The following is a 17393-nucleotide window of genomic DNA, read 5'->3' as shown; positions in this document are numbered from 1 at the left end:
GGATATACAACTTCTTTATTCAGAGAAAGGAGACGTTTCGACATAGATTCTAATGTCGTTTTCAAGCAAGTGTTGACATCACTTGCTAGACAACAACATTAGAATCTATGTCAAAACATCGCCTTTCACAGAATAAAAAAGTTGTATATCCATAAAAATAGTCGTCATTCTTCTTTATTGGAAATAACAACAACAGAATTTAGCATGAAGTATTTTTATCAAACAAGTTTCATGGCAGTATCTTGCATAACAATCCATTGCATGGAGTAGTACCTCATGTGATCTCACAGCCAGATATAGCAAGTTCCAGACCATTATATAACATGAACCTGTAACCTGGGTCACAGCCTTGATAAATAGTGACAGTTTCCTAATGGAACATATTACATCCCAAATATATGTACATTGACACAAACAATCATGAATATCCATTCAACAAGTGCCATTCATGCAGACAGCTGTAACACTGCTAATGGCCATCTGGTGCCTACTGAGCCTATTTAGCAGTAGGCAGATAATCTCCGTAGGGTATAAGGAGGTCTTATTGGGTGCAATGTGAAACATCCTAATCTTCCTGCTTCCAGATTTTCACAGGAAGCACTTGTGAATGTATTATACATAAGGTGATGAGTTCACACTGCAAACTCAAGACAATCTGGTGGTAAACAAGTTATACTGTATCCTGACTTATGCTACATGAGACATGGCATTAAACTTTTATGGAAACAGGAACATTTATCAAGATATTTGAGAAAATATAAATATGTAACATTCATAAAACTGTCTTCAGACTGGCACAATGTGCTCAGTTCACGGTTACTTCATAGCTACCCAACAACATCACACACAAGAACACCTTTGGCTATAAACAAACATTGGGAAGTATCACAGTTACCTTTGTACCCCACCTTTAACCATTACTACTGAAAATAACCATGTATAATACCATCAACAGTCAACATTGAAAACACCCATATTCATGGTCAACACAAAAAGGTCATTTCAAAAACATTGTGAGCATGTCTGTTACTAGTATTTCATTAACTTATTGAAATCATCGTCCAATACCATACCTAACATGTTACATGTGGCCCCGTTCCACAAAGCGATCATAGCGCTAAGATGATCATAACGCTAAGATGATCGTAACTCCCATTCTTTAACATAGACTTACAACAGTCGTAGCGCTACAATCGCTTTGAGGAATGGGGCCCAGGACCTAGATTTTCGAAGCTATCTTAGCGCTAAGATAGCTGTAAGTGCCATACATTGACACTAACTTACGACTATCTTAGCGATAAGAGAGCTTCGAAAATCTAGGCCCTGGATCTTAAAGACACCTCAAGGGGAACCCTGAGTTAACTTTGAAAGCTCAATCTAAATCATTGTTTCTTGTTTTCTTGATTCAAATGATTTGGCTTATTTCTTCACCAATGTTGCTTTGAGAATTTTATTCTTACCAACAATGTAAATGCCACAGAATAAAATGTACCTTTGGGAGTACACCATTTTGGGTGTAGAAGGTGCTCAGAAACAAGAGGGCACATAAACATGATAAACTATCATCAAGATTGCTGTAGTACATCATACAGTTCTCCCCTATGAGAATCATTCACTCCTTGTACTGAGAATCATTGACCGATTACTAAGTTCCAGGTGTGTCCCACAATGTGACGAGGCGTCCTCAGATCTTCATGCAGAGAGGCATTGTATCAGAATAACAGACCTAATTTTGTTGAGATTGTTTATTTTACTACTGTGATTATGCAACACGTTGATGGTTTTTGCTCTGAATTTAATATGAGATTACCCATCCTATCAGTGCTGGTACATGATCTAATTATCATGATATAATCTCTGGTTGACACCAGTGTCAGTGGTTCTGTACACAATGACACCATGGCAACCTCAGGCTCAGAGCAAGTGACTGAGTTTGTTTCAATGCTCTTTTGATCAGCAATTTGATCAGTTTTGATATATGAGCTAGGTGATGCAAATCTTTGACAGTTACCATTTGGAGAAACCCACAAGCACTGGTATTGTGCTGTTAAACCTGGAAACATAGCCTGGGCCAACTGGGGATTTGAAGGTATACATGCCTAAGGGAGGCAACTCTGAACAGGGAATGGCTTTGCTTCAGACAACAGGGCCAACTGTGGCCCCTGTCAGAAATTATACAATGGTAAGTAAATATTTTTGTCAAATACTCCATGAGAAAAGTCATTCACAAACCGATTGTTGTTCTACTTCTCCATAGATGTGAAATCACAAGATCCCACTGTTTCAGGAAGACTGTCTATTACATTACCATGTCTGTCTGCTGGTGCTGGCAACCCTTCACACATCAACAGCGCTGTGAACTGTTCAGCTGCTTGTAACAAACTGAAGGCTTATTGCGCAAGTATCACATGCATATTTCACAGGCATGAGTTGTCCCAGCAATGAAGACACAGGGATGTCCAAACTGGTCACACCATGAATCCATATCTGTGCTCAGCACTTGACTGACCTCATGAGAGGACTCATGTGCAGCTTCACAATCAGCCAGCCAGCCGGATATCCATGTTTCATGGTTCCTTTGGTATGACAGGTGAGGGTTTGTCCATGTGGTCATGGTTCACATTTGGTATGTGGTGCTGAGTCACATCAAGTTGGGGACAATGTGGTGCTTCCTGTGAGTCACATCAAGTTGGGGAAGATGTGGTGCTTCCTGTGAGTCACATCAAGTTGGGGAAGATGTGGTGCTTCCTGTGAGTCACATCAAGTTGGGGAAGATGTCGTAGCTTCCTGTGAGTCACATCAAGTTGTGGAAGATGTCATGCTTCCTGTGAGTCACATCAAGTTGGGGAAGATGTGGTGCTTCCTGTGAGTCACATCAAGTTGGGGAAGATGTGTGCTTCCTGTGAGTCACATCAAGTTGGGGAAGATGTGGTGCTTCCTGTGAGTCACATCAAGTTGGGGAAGATGTTGATGCTTCCTGTGAGTCACATCAAGTTGGGGAAGATGTGGTGCTTCCTGTGAGTCACATCAAGTTGGGGAAGATGTCGTGCTTCCTGTGAGTCACATCAAGTTGTGGATGATGTGGTGCTTCCTGTGAGTCACATCAAGTTGTGGAGGACTGATGGTGGTGAGGAGGTGGGGAACCATTTGCTACACCGTGAAGCGGATTAACCACAGCCATCTTCACCATCACAAACAAGATTTCATGAAAATGTGAAACATACCAGGTCATGAACATGACTGTGAACATATGAACCTCTGCTGTCAATGAACACTTTCTGTAACTGCAGATGCTGTGAACACAACCATGTTCATTAAGGGGGATTCTGGGAACAGGTGAACCTCTGCAGTCCACTGTGAATTACAGCTGGCAAGTTACCAGGATCAGTGATGTTGGAGGAGGGAGTGGAGAAGCACCACCAAACATGTCTTTCCCCCTGCTGTTGTTTTTGGCAGGTTCCTGCAGGACCGGAAGAGTGTGGCACAGGCGCAGCTAGGACACACAGCACATGTCCTCCATGGTGACTCGTAGATCTCCATCCAGCAGCGTCCTCATCACAGCCTTGCCGATGTATCCTGTCGTGCCATGCTTCACGTTGGGTGCCGTATTGAAGAAACAGCGCATGTCATCCTGCTTCTCGCGACCTTCAGACTTGTTCAGGTCACGCTGAAACTCGTCGTACGCCTCCTGGATGATCTGAAACATGCAGAAGTATCACAGTGAATAAGAGATGCTGGCAACATCTTACTTGAAGCAAGGTATAGGGAATGAGCAAATGTTTTATTTGAGGTTTGTCATGGATCCCCATTTTTAATCATTTGAACTTATGTTTATCCCCCAAAGGTTATGAAAATAAGAAAAAGAAAAAGTTGTGACCTTGTCCATGTTGACTGCCTGCTGGAACATGAGCTCTGGGTTCCTCTCCAGGATGATGGACACCACCATGAAGGCCTACAGCACATAATAACACAAGATCATAAATCATGAAACTGCTCCATAACACAACACTATATATCATGAAACTGCCCCATAACACAACACTATATATCATGCAACTGCTCCACAACACAACATCATAAATCATGCAACTGTTCCATAACACAACAGTATATATCATGAAACTGCTCCTTAACACAACACTATATATCATGAAACTGCTCCATAACACAACAGTATATATCATGAAACTGATCCATAACACAACACTATATATCATGAAACTGATCCATAACACAACACTATATATCATGAAACTGCCCCATAACACAACACTATATATCATGAAACTGCTCCATAACACAACACTATATATCATGAAACTGCTCCATAACACAACACTATATATCATGAAACTGCTCCATAACACAACACTATATATCATGAAACTGCTCCATAACACAACACTATATATCATTAAAACTGCTCCATGATAACAAAACATCATAAACCATTAAACAGCATTGTAACATGAAACTCCATCATGACAAAACAACATCACAGATCATGAAAGCGCTCCAGACATCATAACAGGCAACGACAATAACCAACAAGACAACAAATATAATTAAAATTGCGTCAAACCCAAATGGCTGACTATCACCAGTCAACACTAACCTCCACCATGATCTGTCTGTATGAAGGGTCCACAATCTTTGACAGTAAACACTAACCTCCACCATGATCTGCCTGTATGAAGGGTCCACAATCTTTGACAGTAAACACTAACCTCCACCATGATCACTAACCTCCACCATGATCCTGTATGAAGGGTCCACAATCTTTGACAGTAAACACTAACCTCCACCATGATCTGCCTGTATGAAGGGTCCACAATCTTTGACAGTAAACACTAACCTCCACCATGATCTGTCTGTATGAAGGGTCCACAATCTTTGACAGTAAACACTAACCTCCACCATGATCTGTCTGTATGAAGGGTCCACAATCTTTGACAGTAAACACTAACCTCCACCATGATCTGCCTGTATGAAGGGTCCACAATCTTGGACAGTAAACACTAACCTCCACCATGATCTGTGTATGAAGAAGGGTCTGTATGAAGGGTCCTCCACAATCTTTGACAGTAAACACTAACCTCCACCATGATCTGTCTGTATGAAGGGTCCACAATCTTTGACAGTAAAGGGTCACAGTAACCTCCACCATGATCTGTCTGTATGAAGGGTCCACAATCTTTAACCTCCACCATGACAGTAAACACTAACCTCCTCCACCATGATCTGCCTGTATGAAGGGTCCACAATCTTTGACAGTAAACACTAACCTCCACCATGATCTGTCTGTATGAAGGTCCACAATCTTGGACAGTAAACACTAACCTCCACCATCTGTACGAAGGGTCCACATTCAAGGACAGTAAACACTAACCTCCACCATGATCTGTCTGTACGAAGGGTCCACAATCTTGGACAGCATCTGTTCCACCAGGAGGGAGAAGTTGAGTTCATACATCGTCATGTCTGATAGCGTGGGTTGCTGGAAAGTATAATACAACTATTGAGAAAGTGAAGCATTCAACTTCTTCACAGCAGTTTCCTGGATTAGTGTAGATAATAACTTTAGAAAGCAAAACCTTAAAACAACAGGAAGATAAAAGAATGTCTATTGCGACTGACACATCTCATTTCCCAAAATCATTTTGCAGCATCCTATTGTATTAATTTAACACCTGCTTCCATGACTTCTTTGTGAAGCCTGACTAAGAGTTTCCACCTCTTTATACACAAACCTCTTGTGATGTCATCCCTTATGCTGTACAGGATTTTCTCCTTTAGGCAAGTACTAAATGAGTGAGTGAGTGAGTGAGTGAGTTTAGTTTTACACCGCACTCAGCAATATTCCAGCTATATGGCGACAGTCTGTAAATAATCGAGTCTGGACCAGACAATCCAGTGATCAACAGCATGAGCATCGATCTGCGCAATTAGGAACCGATGACATGTGTCAACCAAGTCAGCGAGCCTGACCACCCGATCCCATTAGTCGCCTCTTACGACAAGCATGGGTTACTGAAGGCCAATATTCTAACCCGGACCATCCCTTGAGTTAACATATTAAACCAAAATCTTGGAGTCATGTTTACTCCTGTACAAAACCATGACAGACCGACCTGTGGCAGTAGATAGCCAGCAACTTTGATCCCTCCAGGGGTCCGCTCCAGGATCTCCCACACTCGGTCATAGAAGTCTTTGGGGACACGGTTCAGAGCTCCATCTAACTGGCGTTTCTGAAATGGCGTCCTGGAAGGAACAGTAAAATATTATGTGCATAATTATGATGTCCATAAAGATGTATTGTTTATAAGTTAATATATTGTACTCTATCATATAGCGTGTCCTCATGGGCTATTTTCTAGTTTGGATCATGTTACTGGTGTGACTTCTGTACCTGATGTCAGCCTCGGAGGTGTTGCGGGTGAGCACTGTGAGCATCATCTCCTTCACCTGATGCGGAGAGATGGCGTGGATGTCGAAAGCGCTGCCTTTGTCCTGCTCCATCTCCACTTCGATGGCTCGCACAAACCACCTGCAAGTAGTCACAACATTCCAGTGCAAAAAACACATATGTATGCTGGACAGTTTTCTTCAACTGGCCCAGAGGCTTTAAATTCCTAGTCTTTTAGACTTGTTTCTAATTTTCACCCCCTCCTGATACTGCATACACATGGACTAAAGGCTAGTTTATCCTTCTCCTTTAATGCATGAACATTGAGTAAAAGTCACACCCATCCTCTTCTGATAATAAAATGAGAAATAAAATGTAATTTTTCAAGTAAAAATCTAATTTTTCAAGAAAAATGTAATTTTTATGACAAAATTAATATTTTATACTTATCCTGACTCGCGGGGAAGGGCAAAAGGGAGGTAACTTGTGGGTGAGTATTTATACGTCCGCTTTGGGAACTTCAAGGGATTCAAGTGTTCCACTACCATTCGCAAGGGAAAGGGAGATAAGCAAAAGATCATGAGTCAGGATAAGAAAAAATAGAAGATATTCTCCCACTCTACTAATAATGAACAAGAACCCCCTCCAACTCTCCTGATAATAGCATAACAATAAAAAAAGGCAAGTGTCTCCCAATCCTGGTAATGAAACAAAAAGAACCAAATGCTCTCTCAGCCTCTCCTGATAATGAGTACACAAGAACATAATGCTAGTCTCACCCAATGCGGACCTTGAGGATGCCATCAAACAACTCGGAGGATGTAGCGATGATCTTCCCCAGACACAGGATCAGCTCCTGCTGCAGCACAGCTTGCCGGATGTCATAGGGAAGGCACTTGCCATAGATGATTGTCTTGATTTCATTGGGACCCACAGGCTTGTCCAGTACCTCCTCCTCATGGCCAAACACACCCACCGTGATCTACACACAGAGATGTGAAGGGTTCACTTTTATTTCAGCAGTAGTTAAATTACAGTGATGTACACAAACACAGGCTTCAAATCTTCAAGAAAACTGGCCATGTCCTTTGTGTTTCCATTTGAAGGTGATAGATGTGTTAAAACCTATCCTATATTGTATCTTCCACATTAACTAAACATTAAAGGCCGGGGTGCAAACCTCCAAAACACCCTTGGGTTTCCACTTAGTTTCCCACTGGCTACTCCTCAGCAGTGTAGATGTTATCTGCCCACGAGTGACAGGACTGTAACTGCTATGGGCACCTTCACTATATATTTTGATTGGCATATATGAAGGTTTAAATTTTACTTATTTTCGGAAAATATAATCTTCAACATGTTGATGTCAGCATCAAATAAGTGTACAATCCTAACCCTGCACAGCTTGGGGTCAGGGAAGTGGGGAGGGGATCATTTTCACAGCCTGCCTAAAATATGAAACCTTTTTTTCTGTCGGGCAAGCAAATTCGTACATCACACTGTTCTGGCGTCCAGTTGACTTTCCAATGTTAATTATGTTGTTTATTTAAAAAATTCCACAAGAAAACGGCTGGTATAGAGGAAAAATTTTCAGGGCAAGTGATTTCACATGTGCCACTGTACCGGAGTACACTAGCAATTTTAAAGTTATTTTCACCCCTGAACCCACTCAAAGGCTTGTTTCTATGGAAACACACCTCCTCTGGCCACCTGACTGATACAGTGGGAAATTCAAATATGGATTTAAAAAGGAGAAACATATTTTCAAACTGTATGTTTTGTTGGCTGTCTGCATCCATACATTTTACCATGAGCCTTCATAACATACTTCTTTACACTATGGCTTAATTTCATCATGAACCGGTAAGTCAATTTTGTGATATTTCATGGAATGTACTTGATTACTGCATTGCTTTACATTGAAAGACAGCTTTGACAAGGCAAGGAGGCCACACCCCATGTGTGTATAGGTTTGAATGCCAGCCTTTAACCATCTCTCTTTTCGCTTTACAAATCATAGAGGACAGAGACATGAAATGACATTCTCCACTCAGTTCAAATCCTAAACTGGTAACCTATTCAGAACACCTTTAATTTCTCTGTAGTGAGTGAGTGAGTTAATATTTAACGTCACATCGGCAATATTTCAGCAATATCGTGACCAATTTCTCTGTAAGAAATGAAACTTTGAAACTTATTATTTCAAAAGCAAAATTTTACATTTCACATCTCACAGAGAGTCATTAATCTAAACTTGTAATAACCACACCTATCCTATCCAGTTCCTTCCTGACCAGGAGACCCCCTCTCACCTGTTTCCCCCTGACCAGCACCGTGGTGACCGATGGCGCCAGACTGTCCACCAGTTTGCCCAGGAGTGCGGAGCAGAGTCTGACCACTGACCAGTGTTTGTGAGCCCCCGCCTTCTGCACCAATCTCTCCAGCCTCTCTTCCACTGTCTGGCCCTCTGTGCGGTACAGCGGACCCTCACGCTCATACAGGATCTCCAGGATCTGGCTCTGGATCGTCAACCCACTCACTGCCTTTAGCATCTGACACAGGTCATAGGTGGACCTGGGCACCAGGTCCTGTGAGAGGATCAACACTTGTCAGGTCATATCATCACATGAGCCTACCAGCACAATCATGACATAACACAGTAAGGACGTCATGTTGATACTAATGGTCCTATTTGGATAAGGATGTGTTTCTTTTCCCTCATTGATTATTGCACAGTAAGATATTGTGCATTTTATACCAATATCTTATTCCTGGAACTTTATCACAATTCCTAAACACTCTGCCACTGCCACAAGATAATTTTCTTAAAAGCCAATGGAACTGACCTTCTTATTGACATGGCCATCCTCAACAATGTCTATGAGGCTTGGAATGTCCGTGAGACTCTTGAAGTTGGAGCCCACAGTCTTCTCCTCAAACTTGGTAAATATACCTGGGTCAATCAGTGTGTGGAGGAAATCCAGGTGCTCGATGCAGGCTGACGAGATGAATGACTGAAACAACCAGTCAGGCATATCACCATGTTGTCAGTATACTTGCACTATACATACTTTTTGCATACTCTGTTGTACACATTTTTCTAGTCTTTTGACTTTAGTCCTTTATATAAACATGCTGCATTGATTTCTTCACAAGTCTATTTTGTCAAAGCATTGTTGAACAGGTAGTCAATGAAACTTTAAAACCTTCAACATGACCTGGAATCTTCATGTGAAATACATACTGATCTGGGTGCACAAAGCACCCACAAAGTTGTACAAAGCAGTCTTAACGCTAAGGTGATTGCAACTCATATACCTTATCATATACTAAGACAGCAATAGCTAAGGCTGCTTTGTACAACAGCACCGTGGTATACCCACCTGTAGTCTGCCCCGACTGACGCGGATACCGTAACATATACTAAGACAGCTGTGGCGCTAAGGTTGCTAGCACCGTGGTATACCCACCTGTAGTCTGCCCCGACTGACGGGGATACCGTAACATATACAAAGACAGCTGTGGCTCTAAGGTTGCTAGCACCGTGGTATACCCACCTGTAGTCTGCCCCGACTGACGGGATACCGTAACATATACAAAGACAGCTGTAGCGCTAAGGTTGCTAGCACCGTGGTATACCCACCTGTAGTCTGCCCCGACTGACGCAGATACCGTAACATATACAAAGACAGCTGTAGCGCTAAGGTTGCTAGCACCGTGGTATACCCACCTGTAGTCTGCCCGACTGACGCAGATACTGTAACATATACTAAGACAGCTGTAGCGCTAAGGTTGCTAGCACCGTGGTATACCCACCTGTAGTCTGCCCAGACTGACACGGATACCGTCCACACTCCCCTTCTTGAACTGAGACAGCAGGTCCAGAAACTCCCCGAAGTTATGACCCCTGAAATACACAAACCATGATAAGAGCCCAAGGTAACCCCCCATTACCCCTACATGCCACTACCCCTACAGCTTACAACAACATAGTTTACGGTCTGTTGCACTGGTAATCCCCTGCCTGTTACCTATTCCATACAATGGACTAATCCACTTAAGAGACATAACAACACACAGCTATAAGACTGAGAGAATGATTTTAATGAAGGTTGAAATCATCATTTGTCATCATCAAGATTTTAATAAGGATTAACAATAAGTTGTCATCATAATTAATTGATGAACATTAACAATTAATTGTTAACATTCAATGTACATAGTACAGTGTTGATACCCATAGTACATTGTTGATACTAAACCCCTTTAAATAGAAATATGATTTTTGTCTTAATTCTGTGTATTTATTGCATGTAAAGAAATAATGCACAGCATTTTCGACTGGATGTCCACATGAGCACGAGGGGCTGTCGATGATGTCTATCAAACCTATCAGCATTCAAATCAAATCAGTTTATATAAATAATAGTTTTGTTATATTGTTGTAATATCGAGTTTTTCAATCGGGATAAAGTATCAATATTTTGAATTTCCGAACTTAGGGATTTCCACAGTTTTATTGTATCAGGTAGAAATGATCTGGCATATGTCGTCGGTAAGATGAAAGATTTGTAGATAATTTCTAAACTTTTACGCGATAATCGATATTTCAAACTTCTTGAGCATTTAATCAGTGGGCTAACTTTCGTTTCATAGAGTTTATGTGAATATCCCAGTAACAATTATTTTGAAGGGTCAAGATGCTTATGATTATCTACGTCTTGGTTATCACACCGTTCATTGTAAGATCAGGTTCAGTGCTTCTATTTTGTTTTGTTAGGATTGAATGACACAAAACACTATCCAATTTGTAAAATTGTTCTACTCACTAGAGGTTTATCTTTCATCATGAAACTAATCAACTTTTAGCTGATCCGAAATTTCCTTGACACGAAACACTAAACAACAGCTTAATCCCTCCCTTGATCTCATCTGTATACTCTATGCACTAATCTCTCCTTGGGTCAGTCCATTATGCCAGACAGGTAAATGCCGTGTGTTGTTTTAACTAATTGTAGGGGTACTGGGGTGTAGGGGTAATGGCATGTAGGGGTTATGGGGTACAACCGAGCCCAAGCATCCTCCCCATCCTCCATGTGCTGGTACGGAAGAAACTAGTCAAGCGTTTCTTTACTCAGATAGTATAACGAAACTCCATTATGCTCCTTAACATTACAAGTATTACATTTGAGTCTGACAGGAATAAGCTCTCCAATTACTGATCATTTACGTGGATGTAAATAGTTTATTCTATTCATACATATGAAGCATGTATAGAAATTATGTATGTGGCTGCACAAATTTGAATAAACAAAACATTTTAGAAGGTATACAGAAATGAACTAAATAAATAAATCATCAACAATAACAAGCCAGTGCTATATCATCTAGGCCATCTATGAACCAATGCTAGCCCTAGAATACGGATAAACTAGTGTCAACTCTTCTTGTGTATAGATAAACCTGTGCCATTCATTGGAGCCTTCATATTATCAAAAACAATGATGTGATTCCATCTCTGAATATCCAGCCAATGAAATAAGGCATGGGGCAGTAGGGAAAACCTTTGACCAATGAAATCAAACTATCCAACAATATTGTAAAAAAGTTGAACAATCATTTGGGACATATTACAATCATTTGGGACTGGAAAACATATCTCTGTTACAATTTGGGTAAACAGACAAAAGCATATCTCAAGGTCTGCTATTCACAATTATATCATAATCAGTGTACTTAAATCATGTAAGATTTTCAGATGTCTGTCTGTTCATCTTTGGATATGTATTATAAGATGAAGGACCTGTGGTATTGAACAATGGAGAATTCCCCATATATGACAATACTGGAAGATGTGATGGCGTTCTACATCAGAGTTGTCATATGTAAATCAAGCTATGTTGAAGATGAAATTCACTTTCTTAATAAATGTCCTTTGCACTTTAATATTTGTCTAAAATATTTTAGAAATATACCTTTGTACATCAAAACTACCCACTAAATATGTTTTTTTGCAAACAGTAGTATATCCCATCTAGAAGCTTACTCTAATTACATCAAAGATACCTTAAACTTACGCAAATCTTTCTCATAATTGTTGTGAACTATTGTTGAAACTCACCCAACACTTTTAAAAAACTGCATCATTAATGAACATAGGCCTAAGTCCCCATCTACTAATAAAATGACTAACTTACTGATATGAAAGGTAGCCAACACTTTGAAATATAAAAGGATAATAATCTGTTCAAACATTTCTTTCTGTATCTGTGAGTCATCTGTAATAGCTTGTGTCTGTTTCTGAATATAGTGTAAATTTGCCAAACTATTGGCCACAGGAATCTGCACAAATTATACCAATATTATGAATTACACAATGAATTATGTTTACAGAATGGATACAGGTTCTATGAAATAGCACAATATATGAATACCCCTACAGAAATCAAACAGAATAGGCAATTGGCATCATCAACAGTTCAGCTTCAACCCTCAGGACAGAAATAATGCTGCATATATTTTAATAGGTTTTGTTTTGGATCAAAATGTCCAAATCAAGGCAGTAATAAAATAAAGCCAAATCATTCAAAAAGCTAAGATCTCATTTGCTCAAGGACCCTATATATCCCTCCCTTATTGCCCGGGAAATCAAAGTTAGCCCAGGGTTTAAATGACATGACCTTCTATTCCTTTTATCCTCATGCAAACAGAAATCATAGCTGAATAAAAAAAGATCTCATTTTAATGAAATTAAAAATATCATATGCCTACAACCTGCCACAGTGAGACTTGTCACTAAGATTCTAGCATAAGTGTATAACTGACATTGTTAATTAGGTTTAGGTTTCTTACTTTTCTTCAAATTGGATGTCCACAAAAAAAAAGGAAAAGAAATGTAGGAAATAAGAACAGAAATTTTTCGGTCTTTCAGCGGCATTTCGAAGTTATATATTGATGTCCAAGATATTATTTTATGGATTATGTTGTCATAGTGACGACATCATAGTCTCAACTGTCAGTTCACCCATCTGCAATGGTCCCGAAATGTTGTGAGGAAATAAAAAGACGTTTAATCCATAAAAACATCTTGAACAGACATTTTCCTGTAATAAAATTACTTGTCTAGTGACTGTTTACAGTAGATGAACTACCACATGAAATCTTCTGGCTGTCAACTGAATGCTGTACAGTGAAGACGTAGACAAACCAACATGCCATTATAGGTATGATATAGTATTTGTCGGACATTTCTACTTTAGGACTACCAAATATTTTAAAACACCATGTGCGGCTAGACCTTCATCAAAAGTTCTGCTATGTGAGTGAGCCATTGACATAAAAATGTTAATTAAAACCAATATGCACTCATCTACTAACAGCCAACAACAAAAGCTAAACAGTATTCTGCGACACTGTGTCAGACACATAACAGATGCACACAGTGGAACCCTGCTTATCCGGACCCCAGATATCCTGAAACCTCACAGAACACAGTTTTTCATGAAATGAAATATATACCACATACTACATAATGCACAAAATATACAGTATTGTGTCCCCCTTACTGGACAACCACACATGGCAATGTTTGTTTTGCACATGATCGACCAAATCATCCTTACTTAAGACAACCACAAGCTTACTACTTCTTTTTAAACATTGAAATGAATGGTAGTTGATACAGGATAAATATGTCATACTTTTCCTCAAAATATATACTTAAATAGCAATTAATTATACCAAATTGGAACCCTTATAAATATTTCTTTTCTCTCTCCCTCTACACATAGACAGACAAACAGACAGACACAGAAATTAGTTTCTGATACAAATTATTCTGGCCATTGTGTCAAACTTGTTATTTTATTGTATATATCTACTGAATCAATGGCAGATTGGGAGAAAACATATATTACTGACTGCTATTTCTGGCTCAATGTTGTCTCAAATTTCCTATTTCTAGTGACTAAATTTCTTCTGTTGTTTGTGCCTCAGTAGAATTTGATAGTGAAGTGATTCGGATATCCAGAAATTTCTTTATCCAGACAATATTTGAGCAAATGCAAGTGTCTGCTTAAGCAAGGTTCAACTGTAGTACAAAAACAACACTTCCAGGCCCATCCTTGAGAGGTCATGTTGCCTGAACTAGATTAGCAAAGCAACCTTACAAGTGACCTTGACCTTTGATAAAAGGCATGGACACATTGAAAGGGATATATGTCTTTACTACAAATTGCAGAAAAGTTTATTACATCTAAAACTATCTTTACTAAGAAGGTTCCTACCTCTACAACAAATCCTAACTCACAACAACTACAGCCAAAGATTTAAATATTTTTAGGAGAAGTGAAAAGTTAGTGAGATCTCTGACTGATAGATACCATAGTTTCATGCACCAAAGTCCTTCGGTAAATATACTGTCATAGTTTAAGGTTCAAACTTGTGAGTTATTCTAATCTTTGAAAGACATAATACTAAAAATGACCTTCCACTGTTTCAAAATGGAAAAGTGGACGCAAGATGTGTCAGAATGCCTCATGGTTTCACATAGAGATTCATCAACACAACATACATCAGCCATGTTTTCACTGGCCTGTTTTGTAAGCAGTAAGTAAATTTACTTTGAATGCTGACATGTTTCTTCATCATGAATTGAAAAGAATTTATAGATATGCTGTTGATATTTTAGGAGACAGAAACTTTGAGTTGATATGTTTAGTGTATCTATTTCACAGCAGCCTTATGTACCCATGACAACACAGCCCTGGAGAAGAAGCGGTCAAAAGAGTCAGCATCCTTCCTCAACAGGCTGACACACATCCCTAGCTGCATCACACTGTCTGCCCCATGGGGACCTGGAGCAAAGTGTCCTCAGCATCCCTAGCTGCATCACACTGTCTGCCCCATGGGGACCTGGAGCACAATGTGTCCTCAGCATCCCTAGCTGCATCACACTGTCTGCCCCATGGGGACCTGGAGCACAATGTGTCCTCAATGTGCATCACACTGTCTGCCCCATGGGACCTGGAGCACAATGTGTCCTCAGCATCCCTAGCTGCATCACACTGTCTGCCCCATGGGGACCTGGAGCACAATGTGTCCTCAGCATCCCTAGCTGCATCACACTGTCTGCCCCATGGGGACCTGGAGCACAATGTGTCCTCAGCATCCCTAGCTGCATCACACTGTCTGCCCCATGGGCATCACACTGACCCCATGGGGAGCACAATGTGTCCTCAGCATCCCTAGTTGCATCACACTGTCTGCCCCATGGAGGACCTGGAGCACAATGTGTCCTCAGCATCCCTAGTTGCATCACACTGTCTGCCCCATGGAGACCTGGAGCACAATGTGTCCTCAGCATCCCTAGCTGCATCACACTGTCTGCCCCATGGAGACCTGGAGCACAATGTGTCCTCAGCATCCCTAGCTGCATCACACTGTCTGCCCCATGGGGACCTGGAGCCTAGCATCCCTAGCTGCATCACACTGTCTGCCCCATGGGGACCTGGAGCACAATGTGTCCTCAGCATCCCTAGCTGCATCACACTGTCTGCCCCATGGAGACCTGGAGACAATGTGTCCTCAGCATCCCTAGCTGCATCACACTGTCTGCCCCATGGGACCTGGAGCACAATGTGTCCTCAGCATCCCTAGCTGCATCACACTGTCTGCCCCATGGAGACCTGGAGCACAATGTGTCCTCAGCATCCCTAGCTGCATCACACTGTCTGCCCCATGGGGACCTGGAGCACAATGTGTCCTCAGCATCCCTAGCTGCATCACACTGTCTGCCCCATGGAGACCTGGAGCAGAAAGTGTCCTCAGCATCCCTAGCTGCATCACACTGTCTGCCCCATGGAGACCTGGAGCACAATGTGTCCTCAGCATCCCTAGCTGCATCACACTGTCTGCCCCATGGGGACCTGGAGCACAATGTGTCCTCAGCATCCCTAGCTGCATCACACTGTCTGCCCCATGGGGACCTGGAGCAGAAAGTGTCCTCAGCATCCCATTGCTGGTCCTAACAAGTGAACAAATTGGGAACCCAGGGGGTTTCTGGGTTGCAATTAGTCTACCCATGAAGATCTAGATTAGGAATGATCTTCAGCACCCCCAAATTGGGAACCGATGGAGTTTCTGGGTTGCAATTAGTCTACCCGTGAAGATCTAGATTAGAAATGATCTTCAACAACCCATGCTTGTCATTAGAGATGACAAACGGGATCGGTTTGTCAGGCTCACTGACACATTTGCCACATCATCATATCCCCATTGCATAAATGAATCACTGGATTGTCTGGTGCAGACAGTTATTTACAGATGTTACATATTGCTGGGTTGAGCATTAAACAACAAACAAGCAAATACAACTTGTCACTAGCATGCTATGCTGCCCATAAGAGGTAATCCCTTTAATATGAGAGCTTGATTTCCTGAACACTATCATGACTGCAGGAATAGTTTAACTTCCTTTGTCCTGTATCCAGAAGCTAACCCACAAACAATGTTATCATCCAAAACAGGACTTCCTGTTATTCGCAGTGACATTCAAAATGGCCACTCTCATGTTAAGCTGTAAGACTGACAGTGGCACCAATAAACAGTTTGATCGGGTGCAAAAATAGATTTTGGAATCAATTGAGTTGGTCAAACTTATTTCATTTTCCATAAAATGAATCATGGTGAGTCTTCTTTCATAATTTAAGTAGTGCTTCCAGGGCACATTGAAAATATTCAACCGTGCCATTTCAATATTTACAATTAGACTAAATGTATGTCACACAGATTAGGCACAATTTCAATCCCTGTCAACTATGTAATGTGACCCTCATTGAACCATAGCTTTACAATGTGCACAAATTCCTTATCCTTTAACAAGATGAAATACAAGTGATGGATACTGGCACAACAAACCTGTGTTGTTAACATGATCAGGTAGTCTTTCTGATGAGGTGTTGACATATTTCAACTTCACTATCAAATA

General features: G+C 40.9%; 2 protein-coding genes and 2 long non-coding RNA genes across 5 annotated transcripts in view; 2 read left to right on the top strand and 2 right to left on the bottom strand.

Moving 5' to 3' along the window:
* Positions 1 to 2998: 2998 nt before the first annotated feature.
* The window catches only part of LOC124260287 (phosphorylase b kinase regulatory subunit beta-like), a 36404-nt gene continuing 22009 nt past the window's right edge, over positions 2999 to 17393 (bottom strand). Inside the window, 9 exon segments of the mRNA XM_046694560.1 lie at positions 2999 to 3697; positions 3878 to 3952; positions 5390 to 5497; positions 6132 to 6261; positions 6410 to 6547; positions 7186 to 7388; positions 8719 to 8994; positions 9253 to 9420; positions 10223 to 10313. Of these exon segments, the coding sequence (XP_046550516.1) occupies positions 3494 to 3697; positions 3878 to 3952; positions 5390 to 5497; positions 6132 to 6261; positions 6410 to 6547; positions 7186 to 7388; positions 8719 to 8994; positions 9253 to 9420; positions 10223 to 10313 (1393 nt within the window). The 3' untranslated portion in view covers positions 2999 to 3493.
* Positions 15131 to 16417, bottom strand: LOC124260288 (polar tube protein 1-like). Of its 2 annotated transcripts, XM_046694561.1 has the most exons (5): positions 15915 to 15958; positions 15806 to 15865; positions 15431 to 15550; positions 15320 to 15379; positions 15131 to 15261 (listed from the first exon to the last, which is right to left on the bottom strand). In XM_046694561.1, the coding sequence occupies exons 1-5, from the start codon at positions 15949 to 15951 to the stop codon at positions 15131 to 15133; spliced, it is 408 nt and encodes a 135-aa protein (XP_046550517.1). In that variant the 5' UTR covers positions 15952 to 15958. The 2 variants fall into 2 exon arrangements, with proteins under 2 accessions (XP_046550517.1, XP_046550518.1); XM_046694562.1 differs by lacking the exons at positions 15806 to 15865; positions 15915 to 15958 and adding an exon at positions 16333 to 16417.
* Positions 15286 to 15801, top strand: LOC124260289. The gene is made up of 3 exons (XR_006894049.1): positions 15286 to 15362; positions 15453 to 15593; positions 15768 to 15801. It is a non-coding gene; the product is annotated as an uncharacterized LOC124260289 (long non-coding RNA).
* LOC124260290 lies at positions 16115 to 16427 on the top strand. The gene is made up of 3 exons (XR_006894050.1): positions 16115 to 16195; positions 16235 to 16315; positions 16355 to 16427. It is a non-coding gene; the product is annotated as an uncharacterized LOC124260290 (long non-coding RNA).

Source organism: Haliotis rubra, unplaced genomic scaffold, assembly GCF_003918875.1.
Source record: "Haliotis rubra isolate DU_JTF1 unplaced genomic scaffold, ASM391887v1 Scf76, whole genome shotgun sequence".
Taxonomy (NCBI): Eukaryota; Metazoa; Mollusca; class Gastropoda; order Lepetellida; family Haliotidae; genus Haliotis; species Haliotis rubra.
The sequence above is the reverse complement of the archived record's forward strand: the minus strand, read 5'-3'. Positions and strand labels throughout refer to the sequence as shown.